The sequence below is a fragment of the Lactuca virosa genome, chromosome 6 (genome assembly GCF_052849685.1).
Source record: "Lactuca virosa cultivar CGN04683 chromosome 6, Lactuca_virosa_CGN04683_v6, whole genome shotgun sequence".
In the NCBI taxonomy this organism is placed as follows: Eukaryota; Viridiplantae; Streptophyta; class Magnoliopsida; order Asterales; family Asteraceae; genus Lactuca; species Lactuca virosa.
The window spans coordinates 45,289,043-45,307,221 of record NC_136431.1 but is presented as its reverse complement, the minus strand read 5'-3'; the positions used below and the strand labels follow the sequence as shown (position 1 = coordinate 45,307,221).

General features: G+C 39.2%; 1 protein-coding gene across 1 annotated transcript; it reads right to left on the bottom strand.

The window, feature by feature from the left end:
* Positions 1-4,325: 4,325 nt before the first annotated feature.
* On the bottom strand, positions 4,326-6,121 carry LOC145120362 (putative purple acid phosphatase 20). Its single transcript, XM_079056189.1, has 5 exons — positions 5,913-6,121; positions 5,563-5,854; positions 4,903-5,477; positions 4,724-4,812; positions 4,326-4,635 (listed from the first exon to the last, which is right to left on the bottom strand). The coding sequence occupies exons 1-5, from the start codon at positions 6,063-6,065 to the stop codon at positions 4,461-4,463; spliced, it is 1,284 nt and encodes a 427-aa protein (XP_078912315.1). The 5' UTR covers positions 6,066-6,121; the 3' UTR covers positions 4,326-4,460.
* Positions 6,122-18,179: the final 12,058 nt, after the last annotated feature.

Genomic DNA, 18,179 nt, shown 5'->3' with positions numbered 1-18,179 from the left:
CGAGGGTTGAGACCACGACGGATTTGGGCAGTGTACCAATGGTACAGGAGTTTCGGGATGTCTTTCTGGAGGAGTTACCTGGATTGCCTCCGGAGAGGCAGGTGGAGTTTCGTATCGATTTAGTTTCGGGTGCCGCTCCGATAGCAAAGGCACTGTACCGGCTAGCTCCGCCCGAGATGCAGGAGCTATCTACGCAGCTTCAGGAGCTGCTAGACCGAGAGTTTATCTGTCCGAGCAGTTCCCCATGGGGAGCACCGATCCTGATCGTGAAAAAGAAGGATGGGTCACACAGGATATGTATTGATTATCGAGAGCTGAACAAGCTAACAGTGAAAAACCATTATCCGTTACCGAGGATCGATGATTTGTTCGATCAGCTACAGGGTGCGTCTTGGTTTTCCAAGATTGATCTTCGGTCAGGGTATCATCAGATGAGGCTTCGGGATGAGGATATACTGAAGACAACTTTCAGGACTCAGTATGGGCACTATGAGTTTGTGGTGATGTCATTTGGGCTCAGCAATGCCCCAGCAGCGTTCATGGATCTCATGAACAAGTGTGTAGACCGATGTTGGATCGGTCGGTGATTGTTTTTATTGATGATATTTTGGTCTATTCTGAGACCAAGGTGCAGCATGAGCAGCATCTGAGGGAGGTATTGGAAACACTGAGAACGGAAAGGTTGTATGCCAAGTTCTCAAAGTGTGATTTCTGGCTGCATGAGGTGTAGTTTTTGGGGCATATCATCAACAGGAGGGCATTTCAGTTGATCCATCAAAGGTTGAGGCAGTGATGCGGTGGGAAGTACCGAAGAACGCATCCGAGATCCGTAGTTTCTTGAGTTTAGCGGGCTATTATCGGAGATTCATCCAGGATTTCTCCAAGATTGTTGTACCTTTGACCCGCTTGACCAAGAAGAATGTGACATTTCGATGAGACACGGATCAGTAGTTGGCTTTTGAGACCCTGAGACAGAGGTTATGTGAGACACCGATTTTAGTACTACCCGAGGGGCTGGATGACTTGGTGGTGTACTGTGATGCATCGATCTCATGGTTAGGCGCGAAACTGATGCAGAGGGGGCATGTGATTGCCTACGCCTCGAGGGAGTTGAAGCCTCACGAGGCGAATTACCCCACTCACGGTCTGGAATTGGGGGCAATGGCGTTTGCCCTCAAGATTTGGAGGCACTACTTGTATGGGGTACTGTGCACTATTTATACTGATCATAAGAGTCTGAAGTATTTGATGGATCAACAGAACCTCAACATGCGACATATGAGGTGGTTGGATGTGCTGAAAGATTATGACTGTGAGATCTTGTATCATCCAGGGAAGGCCAACGTGGTAGCTGATGCTTTGAGCCACAAGACGGCGGGTTCCCCTATTGGGAACATATGCTTGAGGATGAAGGTGATCTCTCCATTGTTGGATATGATCAAGGAGGCTCAGGTCGAGGGTGTGAAGAAATAGAATTAGAAGATAGAGCGGATTCGGGGTCAGTATCCCTTGTTTGTTAGGGATAACCGAGGTCTTCTGACACAGTGTGGCCGGGTATGGGTACCGGTGACTGGAGGAGTGAGACAGAAGATATTGGAGGAGGCACACAAGTCCAAGTTCTCTATACATCCGGGAGCTACGAAAATGTATAGAGATCTGAGACTGAGCTATTGGTGGCCCTACATGAAGTGGGAGATCGCTTGGTTCGTGGAGCGGTGCTTGACCTGCAGGAAGGTCAAGGCCGAGCATCAGAAGCCTCATGGAAAAGTTCAGCCGCTACCCATTCCCATGTAGAACTGGGAAGAGATCATTATGAACTTCATCACGAAGTTACCGAGGACAGCGAGGGGTGTGGACGCCATATGGGTGATTCTGGACAGGTTGACGAAGAGTGCCCATTTTATTCCGATCTCGGAGAGTATATCCGCTGAGAAATTGGCAGATATTTATGTGCGAGAGGTGGTGGCTAGACACGGGGTGCCAATGTCGGTAGTCTCTGAAAGAGATGTTCGGTTTACATCTAGATTCTGGAAGAAGTTTAACGAGGAACTGGGCACTCAGTTGCATTTTTGCACGGCATACCACCCCCAGACAGATGGTCAGAATGAGAGGACGATCCAGACACTTGAGGATATGCTTCGGGCATGCGTGTTGGATTTTGGAGGGAGTTGGGATGCATACCTCCCATTGGCAGAGTTTTCATACAACAACAGTTACCATGTCAGTATCGACTGACCTCCGTTTGAGATGTTGTATGGCAGGAGATGTAGGACCCCGGTTTTCTTGGGGTGAGGTTGGACACCGAGTCATGGGTAAGATCTGGAGTTGCAACTTCAGATCTGGACTCCTCTAAATCCTTAGAGTTATAAACTTGCTGAATTTATCAAGCTTGGTCCTTCTCTTTGGCTAAAACCCCACTCTTAGCTTGGTTTTAGCAATTAAGAGCTTACATGCACATAAAGTTTGCAACTTTACGTGGAAACCGTGCCTTAGGAGGCTAGATCTACAATCTGAAGCTTTGGAGTAGCTTAAAAACGTCTGAACACGAAAAGGACTGAAGGAACTCGTCGAGTCCCTTAGCCAACTCGACGAGTCGGGTAGGGTTTACCCGTTTTCGAGATTCTGAATGAGTGCAGTGAAGGATTAGAGTTTTGGCTTGCGTGAACTTTTGGTCTTCTGGACATTTGATGAACTCAACGAGTCACTTAGGTGACTTGGCGAGTTGACTCGGGATTCAGTGGAATGGATTCGGGAGGAATCAGCCAGTTGACGAGTTATTCAGTTAACTCGACGAGTTGCTGGATGCACTCGACAAGTTGAGGTCAACATGGACTGTTGACCTTGACTTTGACCAGGGTTGACCAGGGTTGACTTTGAGGATAATTATGATATTTCGGGATTGTGACAAGTTAATCACATGATGATATGCGGTTGAGTTGGAGCAGTGCGCGAGAATTATCTGATCTTAGCTTGTCAGTTCAGCATTCGAGATGTGAGTCTTCTCACCATACCAATGGGTCTAAGGCACCAAGGCCGGCCCATTTAATGTTATATAGATTGATAGTTGGTTATGTGATATGTCACTAGGACATTTGTATGGAAGTCCCCGGGGGGTTCCCGTGGCAGTATATTAAGACCATGAGGAGGTTCCTATGGCATTTGGTATCAGTCCTTGGAGGGTTTCCACGGCTTCCTAGTATGTTTACTTGTTTAGCTCATATGATATTTCCATGATTAGTGTAGACCGTGTGGAGGTTCCCACGGCAATTAGCCAAGACCACATGGGGGTTCCAGTAGCGGCTGGGGGTTTCCCGTGGCACTTGGAGTAAGACCTTGGATGGTTTCCATGGCTTTCTTATATTCTTGTATGCATGGCTTATGTGATGTGTAGCTTTTATAGCTAATATGATATGTGTTATGCGGATTGTGTGTGGGTATACTCTGGGAAACTCACTAAGAATTAGCTTACAGTTTGTGGATTTGTTTCAGGTACATCTGACCCTAAGGGCAAGGGCAAGGTTTGATGACGCGGCGTGCATTCTCTCTCAGACGTTTTTATGGGACACTCTGATGATTTGAAATGAAATTGTTATTGTTACGAATTTGAAAACAATTGTATTTGGGATTTCATGGTTTATGGAAAGTGTTTTGGCTATTTAAAAATAAAAAATTTCTTTTGAAAATTTGGTCGTTACAGGATTTGTATAGGGATCCTTTACATATGTGTATATGTAGTATACTCTTGTATTATATATATATATATATATATATATATATATATATATATATATATATATATATATATATATATATATATATATATATATATATATATATATATATAAAAGGCATGAAATAAAATATAGGAATACAATATAAATCCTACCCGGTATTCTCTTTAATCAATCAAAAATGACGTTAGCATGCATCTACATGACTTAATTTATCAATCGCGTTTAACCTATGAAAATTTTATTCCTGATCCATCAAATGGTAGCAAATTCATTCTCCGGTGCTGATATTGTACTGAGTAAAACATTTACTTTATTTTTATTGGTTAATTTCATCGCTTGAGAGAATAACGATTTCATTCTTTTAACGGAAAAGACATCATATGCCACAAAAATCTCGCATCCCTGAGCGAGTTTTGTATCTAATTAGTTCTTTCTAGCTTTAGAATTTGGAAAAAATAATCTTGACCACGGTGCTGTATGAGAATTGTTGTGTTATAAAGAATTGTTCGTATAGTTCTATAAGTATATTGACACTGACTAATCTGATTAAACAATACTTAGTTTATTCCCTTGTACCAAGAAATTCACGACCATCGTCTAACCAATATTATTTATGGGTTTATATATCTTGATATAATTCAAAAACCGAACAAAATTACAGATTCAAACTTCATAACTTTAGATATATTCATTATATATGTACCCGATGTATCTTGCCATCTTCCCCTAGACCACACATGCTGAATCAGAAGCTAGGCTCGTGAACCACACAGAATCGGGCTGCTTGTCATCATTTCTATGCCATGTCCACTGTGCATGGCTCGCATTCACCACCCTCAGCTGCCCGTGCCCAAAGCTCGCCTCCCTGAATAGAGATAAATTCGGTTGTGGGTCTTTATACCTAGAAACAACAATGGTGAAAACAATTTATGATACTTCTTCGATATATAGTAAACCTAGGCTTGTTTACAATGTGAAACTTAACTTACTTCATTGCAAGACCTTCACGGTTGCCTCCATCTCCTATGGTGATATGAACCGGACCACACTTGTCAGCTTCTTCTTTGTAAACACGTGTCTATAAAAAACAAGAAATGGTTAAAATCCATTAACTCCTTGTTGATATAGAGAAAAACTTTCACTTTTTATGAAGGTAAAGAAGACTTACAAAGCGTTCGTATGCATGAACATGGCCAGCAAAAACAATATCAACACGAGCATTATAAAGCAAAGCTTCCATTGAATCCCTCATACGAGTGCTCTCTTTCTCCCCTTGATGTGCGCTGTTCGAATTGTACCATGGAGCATGAACAAGAGCAAACAGCCAAGGGGTTTGTTTTCTGTCGACCTTTTTGAGATCACACTCAAGCCATTTGTACTGGTTAGAGTCGGGTCCAAAATCTGTGTAGGACCCAAGCATGATCACATGGACACCAGCAACATCAAACGAGTAGAACAAGTTGGAACTAGAACCACTCTCTTCAAAAGGCATATGCCATCTAGCATTGTATGCTGTAAACCGCTCTTTATGGATGAATGGAATTCTCTCGACCTCGTGGTTGCCTTGTGTCACCATCCATGGTCGTTGACTTGCCAATGGCTCGACCAAGCGACCAAATGTGTCCCATGATGGTTGGTAAAAGTCGGCATATGCTAAGTCTCCCGGAAGTAGTAAAACATCATAACCAGTTTTTCCAATGTGTTCGAGTGTCGATTTAGTCCATTCAGTTTGGCCTAGATCTCCTGAGATTCTTAAAAAATCAATTTAATACCATGATGATAACTAGCAGTCGGTTGTTAAAGACTTATAAGGACTCAAAAACAATACCGGAAACTGCAAAATCAATCGGAAACTGAGCCGGAGGAGTTTGGAAACTGAGTTCCGGGCTTGAATCTAGGCCACATTTGTAGTAATACGTTGTGTTCGGCTCCAATGGACCAAGGACTACATCGTGTATTTGACCAGACTTGTACACGATGTATTTATACGAAGAACTCGTCCCCGTATTTGAAGCATCGTATTTCCCTTGAGATTTACCGTATTTTACGGTTGATGGAGTCGACTCTTTCGTAACCCACGATACTCTCATTTTCCCATTACCCGCTAACGATATGTGTACCTGTAATACTATGTAAATACTATCATTATAAGAGTATAACTGCATAAAGTACACTTACCTGTTGAGGAGACGTACTACTATGATCATCTGATAGGGACGCATAAAGAGACCTGCCAGCGGGAGGCCGGACATAGTCGTCAGCGCAGACGATTCCTACAAAAACGACGAACATCGCCAAAAAATAACATTTTGGCCTCCCGGAAAAACCCATGGATCGATAGTTTCAGAGTTTACAGAGAGAAAGAGCGAGAGTTATAGAGTAGAAAGAGAAACCGTCGTATTTAAAGAGACATAAATGTAAAGAAGTAACTGGATTTATGTAGTCCAACGTTGTTTCAAATACCTTGGAATATTAGAAAGGCAAGTTACATAAATTATACGTTATTCGTCGATAATAACTTATTAAATTCGATGTACGTATATCTTAGAACATTAATTAAACTGGTAATATCAAATTAAACAAATAAATGAGTTATAGATGTAAGGGGGGGTAACGTAAGGGGGGCACGTGGGTCTTGGATGTCACGGCTATGTAAAGTGATCGATCAGTTGGGGGAGGTCTTTTGTGGTGTCACGCAAATATTCTGTTTGTGAAGAATTCTGTAGTCACGGGTCGTTATGCTTTTTGGAAATTATCAGGACTCAGGAGGCGATGTTTATCTGAATTTGGATTTTATACCATTTGCTTACAAACAAATGACACAATTCAAGGTGGTTGGGGGATAGCCTCTTATTATGAATAATGAGTGGGACTATTGCACTAGGACTATTGCCGTGATTTCGCTATTACGACAGTACAGTACAAGAAAAAAAAAATAGCGGCGACAAAAATCGTCGGTAAAGGCAACAGCAGCGACACGTTGCCAGTAAAAAATTGTTGGTACTGCTCTGTCGCTATCGTTCAAAATGTCGCCGGTAAAAATATTTGTCGTCGCTAATAAGATTGTCGCTGGTAATTCCATGTATCGCCGGTAATAACATTTTTAATTTTTTTTAATTTTTTTTAAAGCAACACTTTTGGGTGCAAAAATAACCGATACGTAACGACATTAAATGCAAAATAATAATAATAATAATAATAATAATATATCATGACATCTGATTAGGTACCAAATGGTGTTATAATTAATTTCATACCAAAATATACAAATAAAGTGTTATAATTCCAACAAGTACCAAAGTGTCACAATAATTTTAACATACAAAACAAAAACTAATTATCCGACGAACCATCATCTTCGTTTCCCTCGTTTCCTTCTTGATCTTCCCCCGATTGAAAAAACGCATAAAGTTCATCCCTGCACGTCGGGTCGTTGAGTCTTGCCTGAAGATTTTCCAACTACAAAACATATATAAACTTATAAGTTAAACAATAAAAAATAAATACCAAAGTACATTGTTATTTTTTGCATGTAAATACAATAAATACCAAAAGTACGTTGCTATTTCTTGCACTTGGGACAAAAACACAATTATCAAATCAACATGCATTTACTGATGTCAAAGTGCATTGCTATTTTTAAACTAGGGACAAAAAACCAAAGTACATTGCTATTTCTTCCACTTAAACATAAATACAATTACAAACACAATTATCAAATCAACATGCATTTATTTATCATTATATACATATATGATACTTTGAAATTAAATAGTCTACTTTTTTGTGCTAAAGAACCTTAAATACAAGAAATACCAAAATACATTTGTAACACCCAGAATCAGGAAGATCAGGAAAGGAAAGAAAAGCTCTAAGTCAAAGGAGTCAACTCGTCGAGTTCAAGGAGGAACTCGACGAGTCGGAGCGTGACCCGTGTCGCGGAGTAAGTGACCGACTCGGCGAGTCGGGGAGACTGACTCGGCGAGTCTGGTCTAGGTTGGGAAACCCTAATTTCGGGACTTGGCACCCTATTTAAGCATCTCATTCCCATTTCTAGGGTTTCATTTACAGCCCCCACTGTCCAGAGCGAAACCCTAGTGTCCTCCATGAAAGTGTGAGCTATTATTGTATGTTCTTGAGTGATTTGAAGTCTAGAAGAAGAAGAAGGAGTTGGAAGAGCTAAGGAGTGATTGTAGATCCAGAAGGAGTCCCTCTTCCTCATCACTTTCTGGTAATCAAGCTCTTACCTTGATCTATGGTTTCTTAGATCTCTTCATGTCCCTTTTATGAGACTTTTGGGACCATTTCCAAGGCCAACCCGAGTATTTGTGCCTTTGAGGACGAATAGAGATTAGATCTGAGCATTTCTCAGCTCTAGAAGCTCTAAGTGAGAAGCTTTTCTCAGCTATGGTTTCCTTTCATGGCTTAGACCTCCATTGTAGTTTAGATTAGGATGTTCTAGCCTCATAACACCTTGCATGCACGTAAAGTTAGCAACTTTACGTGCAATGCTAGCATAAGGAGTCCAGATCTATGAGTTGGAAGTGTTGGAATAGACTGAAATCGATAGAATAGAGTTGTCACAAGGAGGACTCGGCGAGTCAGCTCATGGACTCGGCGAGTCGGGTCGCAAAACCCAAACCCTTCTGTTTATGAGTCGGATCAGTGAGTGGGGTTAGAGAAGGACTCAGCCAGTCTGTGCCCGTGATGGGCATGAAGATCATGGTACTCGACGAGTTCAAGGAGGAACTCGGCAAGTCCAAGGCAATCTCCTTAGCCGATGAAGATGGACTCGGCGAGTTGTAGAACAACTCGGCGAGTCGGTTGAAGATAGTCCCGAAGTGTTAGATGAAGGAGAACTCGTCGAGTTCTCGCTAGACTCGACGAGTGGAGTCGGGGTTGTTTGGGATTTGAGGAGCATGACTCGGCGAGTTGGTAGAACAACTCGACGAGTCGAGTCAACTGGAAGGTTGACTTTGACCAGGACCTTGACCAGTAGATCCTTAGCCCTAATCTAGCACGTAATTATCACATACTCATACCAAAACTATAAGCATACCACATGTATGGGTATTTTGGGAAAACTTACTTGAGCTCGGTAGATTGCATACATCGCACCCCTTTTTCTTAGAAAATCATTTTCTTTTAAAAGATTTTAGAAATACTCAGTTTGAGTTCAGACACACCCGAGAGTATGCCCGAATACCTCAAACCAAGGCTCTGATACCAACTTGTAACGCCCCAAAAATTCCTAGTTAAAGGTTCATTTTAACTAAGTCAAAACCATTCATTCATTATCCCAAAAGACGGTCATAATAAAAGTATTCTGAAAACATCAGAGTAAAATCATAAATAGTCAATGCGAAATAAATCTTCAGGGGATGCAGCGGGGTCAAGTCGGGCCCTTCTTTTTGAAACAAGTAGTACCTGAAAATATTTTTAACATAAATCATAAGCACAAAGCTTAGTGAGTTCCCCAAAATATCGCATACCATACATATACGTCAGCTCAAGGCTGCATCGGGTCTATTTCACCCCCGAGTCTATTTCAACTCAAATGTCAACTCAAGGTTGTTATGTGTCTATTTCACCCTCGATTCTATTTCATCCCCGAGTCTATTTCAACTCAAATGTTAGCTCAAGGCTGTACCGAGTGTATTTCACCCTCGGGTCTATTTCACCACTGACTCTATTCCAACTCAATTGGTATTTCTCAACCATACGGGTCTATTTCACCCCCACATACATATAGAAAACAGGCATACATGCATAAAACAATAGTCACAAAGACATCAAGCGCATACAACCCTAGTGTCCTATAGTATATTGAACAAACTCACTTGAACTATTCAATAAGAGCCCAATAGCTATCTCAGCAACAGAACATCCAACCCATGATTCCTAAAGCCTAACCAAAACAAATCCTTAGCTAAATGCTCGATTCTACTCAAGTTTGACCAAAATTCAAACTGGTCAAAAAGTCAATGGTCTAAGTCAAAGTCAAAATTTCCAACCAGTAGCCCTCCACGTTGTGGCCTTCCTTGGTCACGTCGTAGGCACAAAATGCCAAAACAGTCGCTAGTCCTCTAGTCGCCATGTCGTGGTAGCCTAAGGCCACACCGTGGGGACTGGTTGGAACAGCTCAAACGAGATTAATCCATTTTATTTTGATTTCAAGAGCTCCAAAGCTCAGATCTGATATTTTCCAATATCTTAATGGGTAAATTTTCTAACTTTATCCATTAAGAAGGTCCAAACCACCAACATCTAGACTTTAAGTCTCTAAGGGACCCAAAATGCATCTTTCTCAACTAAATCCATTAAGTCTAAGTCTCCAACTCTAACATCTTTAAAATCACAAAAATTTAAAATTTTTCGAAAACAACCCATAATCATAAAATGTCTACAAAAATCAATGTTTCCAAAGTCTTTATCAATATCAGAGTATCCCAAAATCATAAGGCCATAAAACAGGAGGATGCGTATGGTCACGCCTTCGCCTTTCCGTGATCATCAGAAGTACCTGAAACAATAAAATAAAACTTAAGCCAAAGCTTAGTTAGTTCTCCCAAAGTACCACCACATAAACATAACAAATAGCAACACGCATACATAGCCTTCAACATGACTGGACCGCCTCGCAGGGCCTACAACCTATCTGGACCGCCTCGTAGGGCCTCCGGCCTTACTAGTCCACCTCGCAGGCCTTCAGTCTATCCAGACTGCCCTGGGGATCTTGTGACAACCCGAAATATTTGGATCAAACAATGTCTAAATTGTAACTCTATTACAAGGAAAACCTTGGAAACCATTAGAACATAAATGCTTGTATATGGAAGCATACACCTTAGAAGTCACATATAAGGTAACCTCTTAAAAGTAAACAAGTTTATCAAGGAAAACTAGACAAATGAATTAGAATAAGAATCTTGAATCAAAAGATTGTCTAGTAGTATTAAGCTTAGTCTCCCTACCACCCTAGAGCATGGAAGGCAATAAGAATAATGACTTAAGCCAACCTATATGGATATAAATATGGGCAATAAGTTTTGTGGAACCATAATTGAATGCACCCTTGGCTAGTTAACAAGAAAACACCCATTAGACACCTTGTATGGAAGTTTTAGCACAATATCCCACTAAGGCCATCACCTTTGAGTGCATACTAGCTAAAAACATGAACACACCCTTGGAAAATCACCCAAAACCGTGAACACCTTCCCTTGGGCCACCCTTGGTCGTAAACCCTCTTCATTGGACTTTACTTGACCATAAACTCCCTTAGTGGACCTTACTTGACCATAAACTCCTTAGTGGGCCCCTTGGGGCGTAAACACCCTAATAAAACAAAGATAGGCCGTGAACACACCCCTAGGTAGTGCCTAGGACGTAAAATCAAAGGGGAAGCATCATTTGGGCGTAAACTACTTATGGATGTGATGGTTGGGCATAAACACAATCCTAGGAGGCATCTAGGCCGTAAACAACTCCATTATATGGAGTTCACGACCATAATGTGTGAATAAGACAAGAACAATTGACTTTAAGGTGTGACATTTCTTCCCTTCCCAAAGCAATTATAGTTAACCACGAGATATCCTCCAAATATCCATGTATTATCCATCAGGTAGCAATGCCTTAAACTCTATATAACCAAGCACACACCTCACCTCTTCCATTCTCTTATTATAAATGAAAACACACCCATACATATCACAAACCTCATTCTACATTCTAAAGTCCATTTACTCCTAAAAGGATCAAGTTCCAAGCTTTCCAGAGGCTTGATTTTTCTAAACATTTCCTTAGATTGGTAAGCATTTCGTGATTTCCCTAGTGCTCCAATACATCTTTATGTTATCTAAATTTTATTTACATGCATTTAAAATGTATTAAAAACCCTTAGGCTAATATTACTCTCAAGGAAGTCCATCAACATCAACCAAGTGTTAGAACTTAAAAACTTCTCAACATCACTTCAAATCATCCAAACCAAACCAAGGTGAGCTTCATACCTCACTCTTTTCAAGTTTTCATTATTTGGGGGGGGGGGGGGGATACAAGTCAAATCTTGTTTAAATCCTTGGATAATTGCATGTATTTGTATGTTTAGGTGTTTATGTGTGTTGAAATGTTTTTATTTCATGTTAATACCCCATAAACTTGAGTTTTCACAAACCTCATGATGTTAGGACAAAGTTCTCTTTGTATAGATCTACATATTTTGTATTATATAAAACATAAAACTAAGCTACTAGGTAGATATATGATGAGTTACACCAAAATGGAAATTTTTGGTTAAAAACACTTTTACCACTAAAACTTATGCAACCATTATAAATTTTCATGGATTTATATGAAGTTTTGGGTAAAACTATTGACAATATTTTAGTCACAACAAGAGAGAATATTTTGGTTGCAAAGATCTCCATAAAATTTTGGGTATGTCAAAACACCCTATAAAGCATGGTTATTTTTCTAAAAATAAATGTTGCAAGTAAATCAATCATGCTACGTTGCTACTATTTCTAGGGTTTTGAAACTTGGATTATTTCATATTCATAACTTTTTACAAGTTAACAAATTATTAGTGATTATTTATAAATATTCAATATAAATAATTTCATCAAGAAAATGTACAAAACAGGGCTTTTATGACAGATTTATTTACATGTCATAAACTGCCGTCATAAAACTTTCAGAAACACAAGTGATAACCTATATGTCATAAAGCAGAAAAACGCGTGTCATAAAATTGCAGTCATAATTTTACACAAGGAAAATGTTATTTGCATTATTTAATAAAGGGAGAAAAACTCGCGTACATTCCGTTAAGACTCTTTTGAGACTAGTTTCGTTTTCGACGTACCTATCTAGGTACATTGTAAGTCCTGTGTTTATAACCAGAGTCCCCTGGAGGGGGAGCGGGATAATTATGTATAGATCTATACGGGGTTGACACTCCACACCTGTGTTGTTCGCTACAGCTAGACCGGCCAGTCTAAGGTGATAAATATCTAGACCGTATCTGACGCCTGAAAAACGTCAGGGCAGGCGTTCTCGTCATATATGTATGGTTATAACGACTCACATAGAGTAGGGTCCTGGTGACATTGCAATTACGTGGATTATACACCCCATTAATTTTATAAAATACATAATTATGTTTCGTATATTTTATAAACTACTTTCACAACTTCGGTCTTAGGGTTTTTTAGACCACAACATCTTTTATATACATAAAATATAGGATTTTCTGGGAACACTTTCTTTTCGAAAACAAACAAGGGAAAACCAAGGAACATGCACGCAACTATACACGAATTTACAAAGAGTACTCACTCTGCTAGTTTTACAAGAATCCAGAACTATGTTCATATATTTTGTAAATCTGATTTCACAACTACGGTTTTAGGGTTTGAGAACCACCACATCTTTGTATACAGAAAATATAGGATTTTCTGCGAACACCCTCTTTTCAGTAACAAACAAAGGAAAACTAAAGAACATGCATGCATTTATACACGATTTTTGGAACAAGACTCATAAACCACTTTTTATAGAAAGTTTTGGATTTTCTGGAGTTTTACAACGAACTATGAACAAAGTTATTACAACGTTTTGCCTACAAAAATGCTTATGAACTCACCAACTTTTTAGTTGACGCTTTTCAAAACGACTTGTATTCTCAGGGATCTAGTAGACATATATTCACCATGATCGAGGTCTAGCGTTGCTGCTTTATGTTATTTCTACTTTTTTTATTCGTGTTTAACTTTCGAACAAAACAAGTATTGTAAACAATGTAAACCTATTATTAATGTATGAATGTTTGTGTTGCTATGTTTCATTTATATTGAATTGTTATGATACTGTACAATGACGTCCTCCGCCCCTGGACGTTTCCGCCGTTCCGGTTCGGGGGTGTGACAGATCTTGGCCTTCAGCACAAAGCGGGACCTCCTCAATTCAGTCGACCATATCATATCAACATATACCATAACAATTAATAGCTAGCATATACAAGTAGTCATACAAATCTAAAAGATCACTACAGCATAACAACATACGGTAAACCATGATATCAATCTAATGGGTTGGCGGTGGTGCCTTTGACCCATAAGTACAATGAGGAAAACTCACCTCACAATCTGACGAAAAGTTAAACGATAAACTTCTCCAAATACCGGCTCTAAAGGTCACCTATTCAACAGATAGAGACCAAGGCTCAACTATAACTCAAAATACCCTTAAGTCAAACTTGGTCAAAGTCAAAGTCAAAGGGTCAAGAATTCAACTCAGACCGAGTACACCCAACGTACTCGGCACGTACGCCCTGCATACTCGTGATCTATATCGGTCTTTTAACGTACGTCCAGGTACGCCCAGCGTACACGAGGGCTTAAAATTCCAACTTTTAAGGACTTAATCCTTTAATTCATTCCGTCCAAGTCTCAGATCTAGTCTTAAAACATATCCCAAACCATAAAGTTTCCAACTTTATGGTTTTACATGCCTAAAACGAACCCAACATCAAAACCCTAACTCTTCTTAACCCTAAAGCTCTTAATGACTTGCATGGAAGAATCTCAGGAGCCAAGATTATATTTTTATGACTCAAAACATGGAAAAACGTCCAAAAGGACATGCTAAATGTTCTATAGCATGCCATGCATAAGAAATGCCATATTTGGGGACAAAAGCTCATATTATCATCATGCAAGCTAGATCTAGCATCTTAATCATCAAGGTGGGAACTTTTTACCTTCTTGAGATGGAGAATGTTGCAAGACTTCCAACTTCTCAGATTCACCACCACCTTCTTCCTCCTTTGGAACATATAAAAACACACTTAAGGTTGAATATATAGGGTCCAAAACCTTTGGATTAGGGTTTGTGTCCAGACGAGTTACGCCCAGCGTACGCCAAACGTCGTTGTTTCCCATTAGAGAGACTTACTCCCAGCGTACCAGGCTTGTACGCCCAACGTAAGTGCCTTTTGCTCAATTTTACAAAAATGCCACTATGGGCCATTTTGCAACCTTTCCCGCGCACAAGGGCTAAAATGCAAATAATCTTTATACTTAAGGTCAAAATTGGAAGTACCTCATCATTGGGATGTTACACCAACCTTCAAATCTGAATCAACATGATATTTAGATGGATAAATTTTCCAAATTTATCTGTAATAATGTATCAAGCATTCAAGATCTGAACTTTAATACACCAAAATGGCCTAAATGACCAAAATAGCTTGCATGGCTGAAAGGGAAGGCAAATGACCAAAACTTTCTTAGTCCATGAGGTCCAAGAAAATATTCTAAACTGATCAAAAGGTGTTGGAGTCCAGATCTGAAACATACAATATTCTTGGGACCTTGGAGAGTAATAAAGTTGCAAACTTTATTCCCACCTCTCACTCAAAACTCATTGAAATGAACCGAAACACCAAATACACTTAGATCCAAAGATGAAATGCAATAAAGCTTGGAACTTTATAATTTACAAAGGTCTACGAGTATATGAAAGTTGAGATCTTCAATTTCCAAGCTTCGAGGATCAATGTTGCATGAAAACATTGCTCCTAAACCACCAAAAACTCAAAAATGGATGTGAGAGGAGAAGGGAGGCTCAAATCTTGAAATGGAGGCTAGGGTTCTCCCAAGAGGTTCTAGATATGATGGAGGATAAGAATATACCCTAAAACATGAATCCTTACTTTTAAATACCTTGAAAACCCTAAAAATTTCATAGGCTTTGAGTTGCACAGTTCTCATGTCGTGAGAATATATTCTCACCTCGTGAGAACGGGTTTTCACCCAATTTCACTCCAACTTCAAACAGTCATAACTTCTTTGTTTCAACTCCGTTTTCAGCGTTCTTTATATGCACGGAAAGGTATTGACGAGCCCCAAAACCCTATATAATTACTTTTGACTTAAAACACATCAAACTAAAATCCTTAATTCAAAAAGAAGTCTGAAACATCACTTTTCCCATTTTACCCTTTGACTCCAAGACACAAACCAAGGCTTTAATCACTTATCAAATATTATCATCATCCAATAAGGTCTAAACCCCATTCCCTTGAAGCCTAAGGCCTTTACTTGATTCATTTATTATCCATAATCCCGAAATAAGAAACTTCTCGAAACAGGATGTTATAGTTGGAGCCATCCAGAATGTTCTGAATGCTCTAGTTATTGAGAAGAATATCAGCATCAAGTCTTATTCTTGTTGACAATACTCTTTCTCTCATCCAATCACCATTATGGATGCAAGACGCCTCCATCAATACAATGAGTCTTACTTTCATCTACTGACTCATAATCTGATAAAACCTCGAGTGCCCTCTTGTTGATCTTGTCAACTCATTAGTTTCATGGATTAGATTCAGTTAACTCATTGGTTACAAAGACTAGTTCCCGTTCTTATCTTGTTCTTGGTGAACATGAAGCTTGAAATCAATCTGCAATACTTCAACGACTAAAGGCATTTTCTCTCTTTGGTTCTATGAATTGTGTTTTAGTTTGATATATTTGATCTTGTTTCCTCATTATTTTATAAAAATGGTTTATGGACAAATTTCTCGGAAAAAGGAGGTTCATTTATGTCCCTTCAATTCAAAAGATTTGATGAATTGGGTCTTTATCTTATTTCTGAAAAAGCTGCACAAATATCGCTTTTAGAGTATTTCTTTGTTTGACTAACTCTTTTGTTTGTATTCTTTTATCTTGTACCATTTTAAATGATTTGACAATGACATTTCATAAGCCAAGTATGTTATTATTGAAAAATCATTGTCCCTAGAAGCATGTTGTTGTATGTGCCTAAATCTCTCTAAGTATCTCATCAGTAAGACCATCTGTTAAGATGGCATTGAGTCACCCCCTCACACTGATTGTCTAGCATCGTCTAAACTTTCAAAGTGAGATTGCCTGGTCCAAATCAGAAAATTATAGAAAGGCTTGGGTGTTTATTTTTGGTTAATCACTTCTTACCTGACTCCATCCCTATAAGCATGATTGTCGTATGCATAAAGTCTCATGTTCTGCTGAAACATCGAGCACAACCCAATGTCTTACCTTGATTGCTAGTCATCAGCGTAAGAGATACTTGTCTGGTCCTTAAACGACAAAGGGTTATTCATGTCCTTGACCTCCTAGTCTGAGGAATGACATGGTACCATTGAACAGATTAAGGGTGAACTTCAAAGTTATAGACTGTAACTCCACTCTATGATACAGAAGTTGAACCACTTCTTGTTGATGAGCTAAATTTGTTTATGATTCAAGCTGATTTCACCTCAGCGTGACTGACATAATCTATTATCTCCTTAATTCTTCTCAATAAAACTTTACAATTCACTGTGATATAACACACACTGATAAAAGTTTGTAACTCTATGTCGATGGTTAAGCTAAAACACCACAGCTTATCACACACATCATTCCACTCTTGCCCTTTTATTCTAACAAAAGTGATTAATGAGTCATCGTATGAAACCACACACTGATGAAACCTCGCATTACTATGTCAATGAATGATAGTTCAAACCCATACAATCAAAAGACATCATACTAACTGAATTACCAGGTGCAAATCTGATACACTGATCACTTCCTCCAGTACCAAATATGTTGTTGATGTAAAAAAGGGGTGGAGAGAGAGACATATACTTGATCCAAAGAAGCGCTAAATCGAAGGGGGCAGGTAAAAGCTAAATCTAAGGGGGAGCAGATATCCGTTGAGACTCATGATACACTGATAATACACTGGTTGTTTGCTGATGATACATTGGTTGTTTGTTGATTTCTCTTGAGATTAGCAAAAGATTGGAAGATCTTCAAATTGATGAATTCAGGTGGATAAAGCCTGAAATTGTGAAAGAAGCTGATAAATTTTACAATGGTTCTTTTGATGACTCCCCTGAAGAAGATTAGTTTTGACATCATCAGATAGGAAGATATTTTAAGGTCACACCTTATGATCTGATGAGTCAAACACCTTACATGCTGACTGGAAGCGTCATCGCCAACATCAGCCTCAGCGCCAGCGCCTCAAGACCTTTTTAGCGTCAGCGTCTAGATAGTGATCATATGTAATCTTTGTATATTAGACAGTTATATTAATATGTATAGAATAGATAGCAGATCTGATATCTTGGTGATAAGGATCAATTCTTATTATAGATTAGATATAATTCATTGAATGAAGGGAAATACTAGTATAGTTTAGTATATATTCAACATTAGGGTGAAGCACTAATGTGAACTTTTTGGTGACTGTTTTTGTGACATTCGTTCTCTTGGTGAAGAACAACCCCTTTCTTGGTGAAGAACAACCCATTTCTTTGTGAAAAACATCTTTATGATTAATTCGTGTTCTTTACTTTTTCTGTTATTTATTTGATTTAGTTAGTTTGTTATTTGTCAATTATACTTG